The sequence below is a fragment of the Loxodonta africana genome, chromosome 2 (genome assembly GCF_030014295.1).
Source record: "Loxodonta africana isolate mLoxAfr1 chromosome 2, mLoxAfr1.hap2, whole genome shotgun sequence".
NCBI classification, from domain to species: Eukaryota; Metazoa; Chordata; class Mammalia; order Proboscidea; family Elephantidae; genus Loxodonta; species Loxodonta africana.
In genome coordinates this window covers 2702578-2720389 of record NC_087343.1, presented here as the reverse complement: position 1 = coordinate 2720389, position 17812 = coordinate 2702578, and the positions used below count along the sequence as shown (strand labels likewise).

The window sequence follows — 17812 nt, the reverse complement described above, 5'->3', positions numbered from 1 at the left end:
TGAGGTCTTACACTACTCGCAAGCTCGAGATTCTTGCAGAACTCATGGACTCAATTTGCAGGATTTAATTTGGAAATGCCACTTTTCCCTTTGTGATCTTATCCTTTGCCCTACTGGATGCCACTTCCTTGAAGTCAAATTTTACAGCTTCTTCATTTTAAGCACCATCCATTAAACATTCAACCCTCTGCCTTACAGTAATCATTTAATAGGTGTTATTAGTGATTAATATTTTAATGGAATAACGCTGTTAAGATGTTTCTCTAAACATGACAATTAGTTTTAAGAGTGATTTTGGCACACAGGGGAAATCCGATCTTGAAACTTATATTCATAGTAAACACATAACTCAATGTTCCAGGTCCCTCGAGAAAGTTATCCAATCAACTGCACTGCCTTTGATAACCGGCGGGATTAGATGATGAAATGACAGTGGGCAATGGAGACACGTGAGATCATGAAAGGAAGGTTTCCAAGTCAGCGTCAAACATACAAATACATTTAATTCTGTGTTACGGCTGTCGTTACTCTTGCAGCTGACCTGATCAGGCAACCACACGCACAACAAAATGAAATGCTGCCTGGTCCTGAGCCCTCCCCATGATGGATTGGGGACTGGATGGCTGTGATCCATAGGGCTTTCGTTGTCCGCTTTTCTGAAGTAGGTCTCCAGGCCTCTCTCCCTAGTCCATCTCGGTCTGGAAGCCCCACTGAAACCTGAGCATTGCAGCAACATGCAAGCCTCCACTGACAGGTGGGTGGTGGCTGCACGTGAGGTGCGTGGGCCGGGAGCCAAACTGGGTCTCCTGTGCGGAAAATGACAATTCCACCCGGACACACTACCGCCTCTACTGTTAGGACTAGCAGGACATTTTACTGTTGTTGGACAACACCATTCATATTTCTGTCATTCAGGAAGTGTGCTTAATGTTCCCTCACTCAACTGTCACTTCAGCTTCAACCATGGCTCAGGTGCTGAGTCAGAGGCTAAGCTTACAGACCCGCACGCCATCCCTGCCCTGGAGGAACTCACAAACTAGTGGGGGAAACACGTAAACCATCCATCCAGTCATTCATTGACTCCAAACTATGTACTGGCTGGTGGGCAGGTCTACAGGCAACTACAAATTAAAAATGAGAGATTTTAATTCTCTCTGACAAGAGTAAGGAAGAGATCCTCCCCCATACACACACGCACACACACACACTCACGCTTTTCTCTCAGCATTCACTTTAGAAAACTTAAAATGTAAGGTCCTTCTCCATCTCTTTGAAAACCACGTACATCACAGACGTTTCCCCCAGGCCCTGGGAGCCATCTTCTGAAATGTGATCCTCAAGGAGACTACACCCTTATCTCCCAGGTTCCTAAGAGGTCTGCATAAGTCCAGGTACCCTGCCTTAAAGATAACACACAATTTGCAATTTCCACTTGAGCCGGTTGCCCTCTAGTCCCCTGGGACTCAAGGCGACCCCACGTTGTCGGAGTGGAAGAGCGCTCCATGGGGTTTCCAGTGACTGATTTTTCTGAAGCAGATCACCGGACTTTTCTTCCAGGCACCTCTGGGTGGTTTCAAATTGCCAACTTTTGGGTTAGTAGGTAAGGACTTAACTGTTTCAGCAACCCAGGTACTCCTTTGTCTTGAAAACATGACTGTAATGGGTTGTAGCCACTTAGCTGTATAAAAATAGAGGGTTAGACTTCTTTCTGTCTTTGCATTCTCTTTAGCAGATTACATGGGCTGCATCACATTCTGGTTTAATCTTAAACCCAAAAAACCAAATCCATTCCCGTTGAGTAGATTCTGACTCACAGCAACCCTACAGGACAGAGTAGCACTGCCCCATAGAGCTGGTAGATTTGAACTGCCGACCTTTTGGTGAGCAGCTGTAGCACCTAACCACTACGCGCCGCCAGGGTTTCCGGTTTAATCTTACTCAAGTATAAAACTTTTCTTTCCCTCTTATTTTGTGGAGCAGGTTGCTGGTTTGAGGGTAGGTTTTGTTTTTATTTATGTTTCCCCAGCACAGGTGGGCTGGGCATTTGGGTGGGAAGGTACCCAGCACAGCACTGGCGCAGGGCTGGAACGGTGGTTCTTGTCACTTCCTGATTCTGCCCTGGAACAGTCAGCTAAGACAGCAATGAGGAGGGCCCGCTGCAGTGAACAGGCAAACCGTCCTCCACATGATGAGCTGGAAACCTGGGAACCCCAAGGCTAAAACCTCCTGACCAAGGTTCACCGGCATCTCTCTTGACGAGACAATTTTCTTTTCTCAGCATGAAGAGGTTGGAAAAAACTAGAAAATGTCCAAGATTAAGAAGCGGGTTCTGTTTATCACAATTTGTGAGCAGCTGTTAGCTGAGTGTTAGCCCCAGAGGCCCTGCCCAGTTGTACCAGCATTGGGCAGTGGTGGGTGTGGTCCCAAGTAAGCCTGGGGCCTGGATGTGCAGCAGGACAGGAAGGATAAGAAGACCAGGTGCTACCAGCAGGGCTGGGCAAGGGGTGGGGGTAGGAGGAGGAAAAGAAGAGGAGAGAAGGAAGGGGCAGCAGGTGGTACGCCAGGTGGCCCAGGGGAGGCTCCTCAATGCCATCAGGGAAAGGACAGAGGAAGCTGCAGGTGTCGGGAAATCAGGCACCAGAGCCCAGAACGTTCACTCACCAGCATCCATCAACTGGCTACCACATCAGACCCCCCCTCCATCTGTCACTGTGCTGTACTGTGGTGGCCTCTATGTGGCTGTGATGCTGGAAGCTATACTGCCAGTATTTCAAACACCAACAGGGTCACCCATGGTGGACAAGTTTTAGCAGAGCTTCCTAAGATAGACTAGGAAGAAAGGCCTGGCAATCTACCTCCAAAAATCACTGAATGAAAACCTTAAGGCTCACAATAGAACATCATCTAATACAGCGCTGGAAGATGAGCCTTACAGGTTAGGAAGGCACCCAAAACACACAGGGGCCACGACAACGGACTGCAGCACACCAACAGCTGTGAAGATGGCACAGGACCTTTCAGCACTTAATTGTTTCTTTCCGTTGTATGTACAATGGAAAGGCCAACCTAGAGCAACTAAGAACAGGTCAGATACTATACGGACTGCGGGGCTCACAAAGATCACCTCCATCTGCAGAGTGCTTACTGAGTACCCGACACAAACGTTCATTATCTTCTCACTGTCTCACTTCATTTTCTGAAACAACTGGCCAGGCGGTTGTCTCCAGTTTGCACGTGCAGAAACAAGACTCAGAGACAAACCGATGTCCCAAAGGACTGAGTACCAATTCAGCCTCTGATGTGCTAGCCTCCAAAGCCTCTCCCTTCCATCACTACAAATCACACCGCCTCTAACACCCGCTGGCGCACCCCTAACCCTTGGGGTCTGCGATGCAGCAGCAGAGGAGATGGGAATACAGACAAGAGAGCCGAGGGATGAGGATCTGTGTTTGCAGCCACCCTTCTCCCCACAGGGCACCTCTCTCCAGCCCCCTGGCCTGTCAGGGGTGACAGCAAAGGGGAGGTTGGGGGCTGGGGCAGGGAGGTGGGCAGGAGAATTCAAGGTGGCAAGAACTGAGAAAAGTGTGTCTGTTGGAGAGCTGATGGCGCGCAGGTGTGGGAGAAGGGAGGTCCCGGCATCCAGGCTCTGCAGGAACGGAGCAGAGCTGGTAGGGCCAGAGGCCAGCACCTTCAGGATGGGGGATCAATCAGAGCAAGACCAGGGCGGGGCAGCTGTGAAGCTGCACCACTTACAGCAGGAAGCACCACAGGGCACGTGGTGGGGCAGGGAAAAATGCTCACTCGAAAGGGCTTGGGACCTGGGTCAGGGCTCTCTCCTCCCTGCCCCTGGGTGAGCAACTTCTTGGTGTCGCCAGAAGGGAGGAGAGACATGCTGCCCCCAGAGAGAAGTAGGACTTGGTGCTGGCCGAGAGAGGCTGTGGCCATTGTATGATAGCGTATACAAACCACGACACAACCTGGGAATCAAGCACATTCGGGTCTTGGTTCAACATTAACCGTGGCCTACCTGCCACACCTCCTGTATGCACTGGGCGGTTCTTCTACCGTCTTTACCGCACCACCTGTCACCCACATGGGACAGACCCTGCTCAGAGAGCGAGACCAGACCATCTGACTAGCTGGTGGGTGCCTCAGTAACATGTAAGGAAGCAGTGACTGTCAGTCATGCCAGGGCCTCAACTGTTTTTTCAGGGGACTCTGTCACCTTTGGAAAGACCGTACACCTAATATTTTTCACTTTGCTTTTGGAAGACTCTAATTATGGTGCCTTTGGTTGGTGAGTGTTGTTCTTTTTTTTAAGTGGAGATTTTGCTTGGCATGTAAAGTTAATACATACATAGAAAGAGCAACTTACAGCTACAAAATTTAAAGTTTTGGGGCCAAAAAAAGGTTCCATAGGAGTCAATGGGCTCACGGAAACCAGTTAAACAGAAGTAGTCCTCATGGGAGAAATTAAGTCAATGCTTTCATTCGTCAAAACCATTCAAATTGCCCTTTGGAACAAATACGAGTAAATCAACTTAATTGACGAAGAAACTTAACGAGAGCATTCTCTTTTCTACAAGGGAGCCCTTCAGAGGCAAACCACAATGACCAACTTGACTACATTCTTTGGAAAAAGACTTGTGCTGTGCATACACACACACACACACACACACACACGAGTAATGGTCTGAACCAATGGTTCTCAACCAGGGAGGATCTGTTCTCCAGGTGCCATCTGTCTATGTTTGGAGACATTCTGGTTGTCACACTGAGGGAAGGGTCTGCTAAGGTCATCCAGTGGGTGCTGTTGTTGTTAGGTGCCATTGAGTGGGTTCCTACTCATAGCGACCCTATGTACAACAGAACGAAACACTGCCCTGTCCTGTGCCATCCTTACAATCATTGTTATGCTTGAGCCCATTGTTGCAGCCACTGTGTTAATCCATCTCGTTGAGGGTCTTCCTCTTTTTAGCTGACTGTCTACTTTACCAAACATCCGGAGGGCAGATGCTGCTAAACATCCTACAGTGTACAGAACAGCACCCCCCGCACAAAGAATGATCTGGTCCACACTTCAACGTGCTGAGCTTGAGGCCCTCTGTTGTTGTGTTGTCGTCTGCCATCGAGTCAATTCCGATTCACAATGAGGCACTCTAGCGTCCACAATCAGTCTGTTCTTGGCAAAAGACCACTAGATGTTTGTAGAACTTGAAAGCTCTTAATAGTAAATTTCACAAAAACCAACTCAAGATGATATCTATGTGCAAACTATCAAATAAATGCTTGAGGGAACGGATTCTATATCAGAATAGATGTATGTGTGTGAGTGTGTGTGTGTGTGTGCATATGTGCACACGTGTGTATAGTCATACTAAGAGAAGGACACAGTTATGGATTGAATTGTATTCCCCATAAATAGATATTAGAACCCTAAGCCCCGTACCTGTGGATGGGATCCTGTTTGGAAACAGGGTTTCCTTTGTTACGTTAATTAGATCATACCGAGGAGTAGGGTGGGTTCTAAATCTAATCCCTCCTGAGTTACAAAATGGCCAGGACACAGACACACACACAGGGTAAGACAGATGCCATGTGAGGATCCTCTACAAGCCAAGGAACCAAGGAACACCAGGGCTCCCAACAAGGAAGGAACTGACACGCAGAGACCCTGATCTGGACTTTCAACCTCTAGGACTGTGAGAACATGTATTTCTGTTGTGTAATGTCCCCCACTTGGGGTATTTCTGACACAGCAGCATCAGGGGACTAAGGCAAACTAGCACACACACAGGGGCTGCGATTCAGCTGCACCCATCCGTACAACCACACAAGTGTACACAGCCAACATCCATTATGGAGGTAGCTCCACTGTCTGATTGCTTAGTGAGCAGGTGACCAAGGTCAGGCCCAAGATTGAAGGTAAGTTTCTGGGACAGGTTTCTTCAGGAAAAGGGACCCAAAGAATGTGGCTCTCTGCCAATGGAGATTGTAATATTTGGATGCAATAGCTGGAATCTCAGCAGTCATTTTGCATTCATGAGTTGGGGGGACCAGAACAAATACCAGCTGCTGTCCAGTTGATTCTAACTCATAGTGATCACATATGTTGCGGAGAATTTCTCCACAGGGTTTTCAAGGCTGCGACCTTTTGGAAGCCAACACCTTTCTTCCAAGGTGTCTCTGGGTGGTTTCAAGCTGCCAATCTTTAGTTAACAGCTAATCACCTAACCATTTGTACCACCCAGGGAGTCCACGGTGAGGACCAACCTGATAAATTGTGAATGCCAGAGAGAAAGATGGACAGGGACTAAGTCCTTATTCAGTCTGCTGAGCCACTGACCTAGCTGGCTCTGAAGACCAGCCCAAACTTCTAGTTATACGATGCTTTTTTTCTTACTGGCGAGCTACCTGGAGTCACCTGTAGCCAAATGCATTCTGTTACAGAGTGTCTGGAAATTTCATAAAACTGATAATTACCCTTTTTCAGATGTATAATATAGAAGATAAGAAAGAATGGGCATCAGTCTACAAATATCCTTGACACAACTTGAAATTACCTGTACTTCGAAGAGTAAATAAAAAAAAAAAAAGCTTACCTCTGACAAATGGTCATATAAACATTAATGCTAATATCATAGACAGCCTGAAGAATAAACAAATAAGCCTAAGAAGAAATACAACCAGAATGCTGCTTAGACATAAAGATGGCAAAACTTCCACTTGCTTACTTTGGACACGTCATCAGGAAAGAGCAATCACTAGAAAAGGATACCATGAGTGGTAAAGCAGAGGATCAGTGAATACGATGGAGACCCTGAGTACCACGAGTTGACACGATAACCACCAAGACGGACTCAAGCGTACCAGCAGTCGTTAAGACGGCACAGGGCTGGGCAGTGTTTCCTTCTGCTGTTCTAAAGTCGCCTGGAGTCAGAGCTGACTCAAGCGGAACTAACAAGTATCACGTTCAATGATTTCTCATCCAGATTGCTGGGAATACCACCTCTATCCCTGGTACTAGAGAGCAGGGTGATGCCCTTCAACACGGCACATTTTGATTTCTTTAATAAACGAGGACTTTGTTTTCCTTTGTAAACTGTGTCAGTTTCGTCTTGAGCACCGATCACCAGACGTCACAGATGAGCGAGCTGGTTCACGGGGAGTGGGGCCAGGCTTACCGTTGAGCCACTTGGAGTTGTACTGCGCCGTGCGGAGAGGAGGCAGGACTCCCAGGCTCCGGTAGATGGCAGGGTCACGTCCCGGGAAGTCCATGGCAGTGGCGGCGTAGAGCTCCCCACCAGCCGTGAGCAGCGCCGTGGAGTTGTGCTGGGGGCTGTAGGGACAGCGGGCCATGCCACTGATCTGATCGTGGATCTCGGTCAGGTTGCTCAGCTGTGGATAAGGACCAGAGGAGAGCCCAGTCATCCCCAGGAAACCCTGTGATGGCGCAATGGATGGCACCCACCAGCACTGCAAGTGTGCAGGACACTCTCTGGGACTCAGTGAGAGATGGCCAACATCCACTTCTAATGCTGATGGAAACAGCAGGTGTGGCACAGCAGGGGACCCGGTGCTCTCTCTCTCTCTCCCTCTCTTTCCTTGTCTACGTCTCTCTGTGTCTTTCTCTGGCTTTCTCTCCCTCTATGTTTCTCTCTCTCTCTCTGTTTCTCTCTGTCCCTCTTCTCTATGTGTGTATCTGTCTGTCCTGCTCTCTCATCCCATTAAAATTCCTGAGCCCCATGCTATCAGATACTCATAAAACAGTATGTAGGATTATTATAAAAAAAATACATGGCTTCAATTTATAATGCACGGGCACTGAAGAGTTTTCCGCTTTCATAAAGAAACCAACTTCAATATTCATAGAAATATAAATCACAAAAAAGATTTATGTACATTCTCCTCTATTTCAGAGAACAGAAATACCATAAATGGCCCCAAACCATATGTTTCTGGGTAAGGACATGTGGATATTCAGCACCAGGCGGCTCAAACTTCCGAGACTGCTCTTTAGTTGTCAGAAAGACCACCTGGTGTCTTGGCATGCCCTGACGTGAACCCAGCTTCCCGATGCGACCAGTCAGTGACCAAGCCCAGCTCCTTGGGTGGTGAGGAATTTCCACTCTCTGTCCTTCTCGCTCACCCCGAGAGGCCATAGGGCAGACGGGCCGGGAGGTAAACGTGGAGATACTCACACTTGCGTTCAACCCCAGTTCTACCATTAGATGTGAAATGCCAGGTAAGTTACTTAAACTATGCCTCAGCATCTTCCTTTTAAAAACGGGGCCCCAAATAGTGACTGCCTCGTGGGTGGAGGACCGAGTGGTTGAGTCGATATACAGCCTCAGAACAGGGCCCGGACAGTAGGAGCTCTCTGTGGACACCCATTCTGACCCTCATCATTGCCCTCTTCCTTCTAATGCTGTTGTTGGGTGCTGTCGAGTCAGTGCTGACTCACAGCGACCCTATAGCAACCCAGTGTCACCGAACAGAACTGCCCCATAGGTTCTCCTAAGTTGAAATCTTTATAGGAGCAGATCACCAGGTCTTTTCTCCCACAGTGGGCTGGTGGGTTCACATCACCAACCTTTCAGTTAGCAGCCGAGCACTTAACCATTGAGCCACCAGGGTTCCTTTTATTTCTAATAATTGAATGTTGATTAGAAACTAATTAATAGTAAAAGCTGATAATAAATTAAGGCTTTGACAGAAGTTGTGTATCCAGAAAATTAACATAATATTTCTTCATTATGTTCACTAAGGAAAATTAAATTAATATCACAAATTAGGGTGCTGACACTCGCCGTGATGGCCCTGCCACTCCACAGACATAATACGTGGACGCCGGAAATTACTCTGTCATTACGGACAGCTTAAAGAAAAGAAAGAGCACCAGTTACGGTTACACTCTTTCTTTAGATTTTTTTTTTTACATGTTTTTCTTATCCAATTTGTAGATTACAGGCCATTTTAATACTTAGTAGTATCCCTACAATAAAAAGTCAAATAAGATAAAAGATATTTACGATAATTTTTAGGGTCACTGCTGGGAAGAAATGCTAGAAGTAGCATAGAAAACATATTTAGATTTAATTATACAAGCTCTAACCATTTCTACTTTTTCAGATAATTGACAGTCGTGACTAAAAATAAATACTAAATCAAATATTTATTTAATTTGCCAAGAGGTGTGTTTTGAGTTGCAGAGTGGCTCGCTGGTGTAGGGAGGCTTATTTTAAACCAGTGTTTCAGTACAGTGGTCAGCCTTTCCTGGTGCCACAAGCTGTGGGAACTCAAGACAGGGCCGTACCGTGCGGTTGGTGCAGACAGGCGTGAAGGCGTTGGTCCCGCAGGTGAACAGCCGGTCACCACCCACCAGAAGCACTCGGATGTAGTTCTGACATTCCTCCTGGAAAATCACAAGAAACACACTAAGGGGCTCAGAGCACAGGAGGGGTGGTGACTGATCAATACATTGTCGACTAATAAACATAATAGTAACCGAACATTAAACAATCAAAAAAAACCTCTCAGGCACTGACAGACAAAATAACGACAACAAAATTTTTAGAGAAACTGACTTCCTGTAAAGGCAGATGTGCTCAATAGAGAATACTCATGAAGGTAAATTTATGTTCATTTATGTTCTCAAAGCGCGCGTCTTCTTTTGACAAAAGGGATTTCATTTTTAATTGTATCTGATAATACTGCAAACTTTACGTTGCCTTTGGAAGGTTGTTACGGATTAAACTGTGTCCCTCCAAAATGTGTGTTGTAAATTCTAACCCTGTACCTGGAGATGTAATCGCATTTGGAAATCTTCATTATTGTGCTAATGAGGCCGTATCAGTGTGGGGTACGTCTTAAACCAATCACTGTATCAACAGTTAGCATCATGGGAGCAGTTAGGTGCAGACAAGCAAGCAGAGATGGGGATCGATAGCTGCCTGCCACACGAAGCTCGCCAAGGACCACGGAACAGATGCCGAAAGAGCAAGGACTTCTCCCAGAGCCAACAGAGAGAGGGCCTTTCCCTAGAGCCAGTGCCCTGAATGTGAACTTCTAGCCTCCCGAACCATGAGACAATAAACGCCCGCTTGCTAAAGCCACCCACTTGTGGTCTGTCTGTTATAGTAGCACTAGATAACAAGACACCTGTATCGGAAAATAAATAAGAGGAGCCTGTTAGATGCTGGTCCTGACATCATATCTTAGAAAACTTCCTGAAGATTCTGAAAAAAACATGGCAAATACTTTTCCTCACTCAAGCGCTGTCCTGGGTGAGGCCGCCTATGGAGCTGGCGCACCTTTCACTTTACGGCCCCAAATGTAGTGTTTGATGCCAGCAAGGGTCTATGACTATGTGTGATTCCTTGAAGGACAAGTAAAACATTAGGAGGGAAAGGGATAAGGAATACTTTGGGATGAAACCACAAGCTGAGGTTGAACGCGACCCAGAAAGGAATGTACTGTGTGACCACAAGCGTTCCGGAACATCGGGGGTCTGGTCACATAGTGTCCGGACGTTTGCACTTCAAGACCTTCATCCACGCAGTAGGCGCTGCTGATTAGCTGTGCTTGGTCGGTGCCGTACCAGGAGGGTGACAGCGGTGGTTCGGCGGTAGGATCCTCATCTTCCAGGCAGGGCGCCCTGGCTCCATCCCCGGCCAGCGCACCTCACGTGAGCGCTGCCATCACCCGTCTGTCAGTGGAGGCTTGTGCGTTGCTGTGACGCAGAACAGGCTTCAGCAGAGATTCCAGACTACGACAGCTTAGGGAGAAAGGCCTGGCGAGCTACTTCAGAAAATCAGCCAATGACAACTCCAGGGATCACGATGGCCCAATCTGTAAATGATCATGGGAGTGGGGCGGGACTGGGCAGTACTTCCTTCTATTGTTCATGGGGTCACCAGGAGTCAGGGACTGGCTGGACAGCAACACCATCAGCATGCTGGAAGTCACTAGAAGGCCCTGAGGGAAAATTAAAACCCAAGGCCATAACAATCATTACAGAGGTGTCCACATGCTGCAGGACAGAAGCAGAGACAAAAGGGCATGTTACTCAGCTCGGGCAGGGGGCAGGGCTAGGAGCCCTGATGGCGCAGTGGTTAAAACGCTCGGCTACTAACCTGCCAAAAGGTGGGTGACCAGCCACTCCTTGAGAGAAAGATGTAGTCTGCTTCCGTAAAGATTTACAGCCTTAGGAACCCTGTGGGGCGGTTCTCCTCTTTCCTATAGGGTCACTATGAGTCATAATTGACTCAACAGCAGTGGGTTTGGTTTTGGCTTTTTTTGTGGGGGAAGCAGGCAAGGAGTGGCTTCCCAGAGGGGGCACAGGTGACACCGGTAGGGCTTACTAAGCAAGGGGCTGGCATTTGGGCAGGAGGATGGCTGCGCCCAGGCATCAGGCTGCAGAAACTATGACAATCTCACTATGTAGAAGACCTAACCCACAGGCTCAGGGCAGACGCCGCCAGGCACGCCCACTCTGAGCCTGTGTCTCCCCGAGGGTAAGGGGTTCTTACAGGGCTTTGCTGCACTCCGAGCTGAGTTGATCCCATGCTTGTTTTGGAAGCATTTCTTGGGGTCTCTGTGGAGTATGGGGCAGGGAGACAGTGCCAAAGCCACTTCTACCAACCCAACCCTCAGCACCTGCAAACCCACAGGAGCGGCCATTGATCAACAGCTGGCTGTGGAGGGGCTGCGTGAGGACACACATCCCAGACCAAACCAAAAAAAAAAAAAAAACCAAACCCGTTGCTGTCAAGTCGATTCCGACTCATAGTGACCCCATAGGACAGAGTAGAACTGAGCCATAGAGTTTCCAAGGACTCGAACTGCCAACCTTCTGGTTAGCAGCTGTAGCTCTTAACCACTACACCACCAGGGTTTCCTGTCCCAGACCAATTGGCCTGAATTCACTGGTGTGTGATACTCTCCTCAATGACAGGGAGCTCCCCTCCCTGAAAATGCGGACTCGCTGTAACTCAGCCTGTGAGCAGACGGGCTGTGCAGCCTAAGGAGCTGAGCTGCTGGAGTCTGCATTCTGAGGGCGACGGCCAATAATGCCTGGGCTGGGCAATTCTCCCAACACTGCTACTAGCAGTGGCAGTAATGAGTGCCCATTTGCTGCTACTCTGAAGACACCTGAACTGAAGTTACAACACACACACACACACACACAAAGAGGTATCCTGCTAAGAAGAACTCCGGGAGGAACACAGGACTGCGTGAACAGCAGGCAGGACAGGGAGACTGAGGGAGGGACAGCAGGCAGGGAGGCTGTCCTGTCCTGTTTATACAACTGCAGAAAGAACAGAGTCGTTCTAAAGGGACAGAACAAAACCAAGGACTTAAAAAAGTCAGAGTAGCCCTGTCCAGGCTGCGGGGAACAGGCAGAAGCACAGAGGGGGCCATGGCAGAAATCCTGCATCAGAGAGCCGGGCAGCGCATGGTGTTTGCAAAGAAAGGACCCAGATGAACAGGCACAGCTCTGGGAAGACACTGTCATGGAGAACACAGGGCTGAGGGGGTTTGGTGGGTGAAAGGATGAAGCAGGCATAATGACAACTCTACACTGTAGAACTGGGATGGAAAACCACAAACAGTGGAGAGGGCGGAGGCTGTGCTTGTTTTTGTTGCTCTATTTAGAAATTTTTATGAACTAGACAAGATAAAGAAAGCAAAAATCCCCACTACTAGACCAGAAAGCAACCTCATGATAAAACAAGAAAAGATTGAAGTTGTCAAGTATTTCATTTTACTTGGATCCACAATCAACACCCACGGAAGCAGCAGTCAAGAAATCAAAAGGCACATTGCATTGGGTAAATCTGCTGCAAAAGACCTCTTTAAAGTGTTGAAAAGCAAAGATGTCACTTTAGGGACTAAGGTGCGCCTGACCCAAGCCATGGTGTTTTAAATTGCCTCATATGCATGTGAAAGCTGGACGATGAATACAGAAGACAGAAGAATTGATGCCCTTGATCTGTGGTGTGGGCAAGGAATCCTGAATATACCACAGACCACGAGAAGAATGAACAAATTTGTCTTGGAAGAAGTACAGCCAGAATGCTCCTTAAAAGCAAGGATGGCAAGACTTTGTCTCACGTACTTTGAACACGTTATCAGGAGGGACCAGTCCCTGGAGAAGGACATCATTCTTGGTAAGGTAGAGGGTCAGTGAAGATGAGGAAGACTCTCAACAAGATGGATTGACACTGTGGCTTAAACAATGGGTTAAAACATGACAGCAATTGTGAGGATGGCAAAGGACCAGGCAGTGTTTTGTTCTGTTCTACATAGGGTTGCTATGAGTCGGAACAAACTCAATGGCACCTAACAACAACAAAAACAGGCAAGATGTAGAAGTGTTTTTGTTGCTGTTATCGTCTCCCCACTCCCCAAATCAAGAGTCTTCCACAAGGTGTACGTTTGCTAGTGGTAGGACATGACTAGGAACAACAGGGCCGAGGTCAAGTTATCCCGTGTGTGAAAAGGTATGACCTCAAGGTTGAGTTCCACAGACCTGGTAACAAGAAAGCCAGCGCCTGGACCAGTTATAGAATGGACAGTGATTCAGAGAACCACTCGGGGGTTCACCTTAATCCCCCAAATGAAGAGCAGAGTGAAGATAAGACAATAGGAATGAGCACCTCTAAAGACCTATCACAACTCTGTGAAGTCTGGTGAGCAGGCCAGGCAGATGGTGATCGGGACACACAAGAGTGAGCAGAGGGTCAGGGCAAACGCTACAGGGAGACTAGAAAGAAATCATGGACACAAGTAAATGAGGAAGGGGAAATTACTGCAGTGGGAACAGAGAATGAGAAAGCACAGCTTGATACCCAGGACCACACGGAACTTGGCTGCTCTCTGCCTGTGAAGGGCATGCACCTGCTGTCACCGATGGGGCCCAAGTCAGTGTGAGCACAGGGAAGGAAGGGAAGAAGCAAGGGTGGTTGGTAGGGGTTGAGCTGTGCCCCCACAAGATCCATCTAAATCCTAACCCCCAGACCTGAGAATGTGACTGTATTTGGAGGTAAGATTCCTGCAGACGTTACCCATTCACATGAGGTCATGCTGGAGTAGGGGTCTGATCCTATACGGCTGGTTTCCTGATTAGTAGAAAAGAGACACAGAGTCAGAGGGAAGACATCAAGTGAAGGCGGAAAGAGATTGGGAGTGCTGCTGCCACTTGCCAAGGAACACCTGAAGCCACCAGAAACCAGAGGGACAAAAATGATCCTCCCTGAGAGAATATGGAGGGAGTGCAGCCCTGCTGATGCCCTTAATTTGGACTTCTGACCTCCAGAACCCCGAGAGAATGAATGTGCATTGCTTTAAGCCACGAGGTTGGTGGTACTCTATTACGGCAGTCACAGGAAACCACTGCTGGTAAGAATCAGGGCACTCAGCAGTGGGTGGGGGCCCAGCCCCACGAACACTGGAGTTGCTGGGGGGTAAGGGAGAGTTAAGGAGGGTGGTGCTCTAGCCAAGCAGGACGGCAGACTGGGGGACAGTTCAAGGGGGTGTCCCCAAGGAGCCCAGGACAGCAGGCCAGTGGACAGTGTGTGGGGGGTGTTCCCAGGATGCCCAAGTCAGCAGGCCAGGGGACAGTGTGGAGGGGGTGAGGGGCCTGGGTGTCATCAGGGAGGCCAGATCGAGAGAGCTCACTCCTTGTCTCCTAGAAGAGAGAGCTCTGGGTGGGTGAGTGGGTGGGGTTTATGTTTCCTGTCACTGTCAGGAACCTTCCTTGCCCTCTGACCCTGGGGCTCAGCCAGGCCGGCCCTGCTCTCCCTGCCTCCCAGGTCCCCATGCTTCTTCCCACAAATGCTCCAACTGGTTCTGAACATAGACTGGGTGAGAACCCTAAACACACGCATACATTTTAAATAACCACTTGTTTTTCTTTTCTGTTGCAGAGACCTTAGGGCAAGTTCAGACAAAAAATACAAAAACAAAGAATTGAAAGAAAGTGAAGGGATTTGGCTTTGGGCAGAAGATAAATTTAGGAATCACGGAGCCAAAGTTACAGGTGAAAGGAAATTGCAGAGAGGCCAAGGATCCGAAATCAGTAATTTCCTCCTGAGAGTAATTCTAAGGCTCTGATTCTCCCAAAGAAAAAAGCAAAAAATGAACAAAACAAACCAGACCTTTGAGTCAACCCTAACTCGTGGTAGCGCCCTATGTGTCAGAGTACGACTGTGCTCCACAGGGTTTGCAGTGGCTGGTTTTCCAGAGGTAGATCACCAGGCTTTCCTCCTGAGGCACCTCTGGGTGGACTCAAACCTCCAACCTTCTAGTTGGCAGCCGAAAGCATCAGCGGTTTGTGCCACCAAGGACTCCTCTCTCCTAGAAAGTCTACAAGTAAGCCACTTTGTAGAGGAAAGAACAGTACACAGAGCCCTGGACTCTGATCAAAACTCTTCCATTTACCAGCGAGATCATACTGGGAGCTTAGTGGGCTTGAAAAGACTGAAATGAGATCATGAAGAAGAAATGTTTGAAAATTACAAAGTGTAATGTAAGCATAAGGCAGCCCTTTCACTCCCTCGAAAATCAGTTGTTTCTTCTGTAAAGTTCTTAAATGTCATGGGGGCAGACGGGGGCGTGGAGGCAGATACCATAACCCTCAACAGAGTAAGGAGCTCTTGTTAGGTCATAAGAGAATCGACTCTTTGTGTTTAAGATAATATTTGTGTAATGGTTTTTAAATAGTTCTACAAGTTGATTTCTACACAGCTATTTCCAAAAGAACTAAATATAACATCTTATTTTAACAAGTTCCTGGGTCCACAAGAACAGGTTTTTTTCCTTTAATCTGTATGTTTAAGCCATTGCAGACTGCGTCACCGCTCTCTCTCCAAAGTGAGCTGAACATTCTATAAAAACGGTTTACATCAGATGGAATTCAAACCTCACCAACAAGTGGCAGTCTCAGCAACTACTTTCCCTTCAAAAGAGGCCAAAAACCAGAGATTTGGATAGATTTTTCCGACCCTGAGCCCCCGGAAAGGTCCCTGGGTAGCACAAACGGTTTGGGCTCAACTACTAACAGAAAGGTTAGCAGTTCAAATAGACCCAGCAGTGCTGCCGAAGAACGCCCTGGTGATCTGCTTCTCTAAAGACTAGCCAAGAAAAAACCGACGTCAGAGCAGCTGTACTCTGCATTGCATGAATCAGAACCAACTTGATGGCACGGGGTTAGGCATTGGATCCCCTGAATTGCAGTTTTGACAGACATCCCACGAAATGGTACCTGGCCAGGTCCCAGCCATCCCAGGCAGCCAGGGGGTCTCTCTTCTCTATCTGCCCAGCTTTGCAGCCCACTAAGTGATGTCCTTTTCAGGGAAGAATGGGCATTGGCAGCACCACCCCTGCAGGCCCCGCCTCCCTCCATGCTGCATTAGATGGAGCGGCAAAGAACACTTTTCTTAGGGCTGGAAAAACCGAGTTCATGTAAAATGGTTGACATTTTTCGCATTTTTGAAATGTTAGAGTTTGTATTAGTCTTTTATTTCAGGGAGAAGAGAACCTTTGTAATTTTGGGTAAGTTCTCATGACACTACAGTGTAAGCAAAAACATGAAATAGTTGGAGTTTCATTTCTAAACTCATGGCTGCACTCCACAGCCCTAAACGCTATTTTTATAGATGGTCCATTTTAGCCGCCCATGGGAGCAGCCCTGGGCAAATCTGCTGCAAAAGACCTCTTTAAAGTGTTGAAAAGCAAAGATGTCACTTTGAAGACTAAGGTGCACTTGACCCAAGCCATGGTGTTTTCTAATGCCTCATATGCACACAGAAGCTGGACAATACATAAGGAAGACCAAAGGAAAACTGATGCCTTTGGATTATGGTGTTGGCGAAGAATATTGAATATACCACGAACTGCCAAAAGAACGAACAAGTCACCCTTGGGGAAGTATAGTCAGAATGCTCCTCAATAGCAAGGATGGGGAGACTCTGGCTCACTTACTTTGGGCATGTCATCAGGAAAGACCAACCGTGAGAAAAGGACATCGTGGTTGGTAAAGCAGAGTGTCAGCAATAAAGAGCAAGCCCCTCAATGAGATGAAAGGACACAGTGGCTGCAACAATGGGTTTGAACATCACAGTGGTTGTGAGGATGGCGCAGGGCTGGACGACATGTTGTCCTGTCATACACAAGACCATCATGAGTGAGAGCCGACACAAGGCGACTAACAACAACAACATCAACAGTATTTTAGTCAAATTGACTCTCTGAAGGGTTATCTGACTGGCACCCCTGGGAACTGTCAGTGAGATGGGGGTTGTCACGGTCACCTGAATTCTGAGTTGGGGAATGAGGGGTAGCCGCCTCCTCCTTCCAATGGGGGCTGCCATTTACCTTCCTTGGGTCAGCTGGTCACCCATCTCATGGTTACTGTGTCGGTTACTGTCTTAGGCTCCTGGTGCTGCCATGAGAAAATATCACCAGGTGGGTGGCTTTAAAGAACAGGCACTTATCATCTCACAGTTTGGAGGCCAGAAGTCCAAATCAGGGCATCAGCTCTAGGGGAGGGTTCTTGCCTGCCAGTGGCCCAGAGGGCATCTTGGTGTCCTTTGGCTTGAGGTGGTTCCTCACATGGCGTCTTCCCCTGTCTGTGTGTCTGAGTCTGTTGTCCCCTTTGTAGGACGCCACTCACAGAGGTTAGGTTTAGGACCCACCCTATTCTGGCCTGATCTCATTAACATAACAAAAGTAAAGCCTCTATCCAAACAGGGCCACAGGTACAGGGGTCAGGACTTCAGTACATATTCTGGGGGGACACAGCTCGAAT

General features: G+C 48.0%; 1 protein-coding gene across 1 annotated transcript in view; it reads right to left on the bottom strand.

The window, feature by feature from the left end:
• SEMA5A (semaphorin 5A) overlaps positions 1-17812 on the bottom strand; it is a 354982-nt gene that overhangs the window by 166098 nt on the left and 171072 nt on the right. The window contains exons 5-6 of the mRNA XM_003407895.4: positions 9317-9415; positions 7185-7398 (exon numbers count right to left, since the gene is read on the bottom strand). Of these exons, the coding sequence (XP_003407943.2) occupies positions 7185-7398; positions 9317-9415 (313 nt within the window). The remainder of the gene's footprint in view (positions 1-7184; positions 7399-9316; positions 9416-17812) is intronic.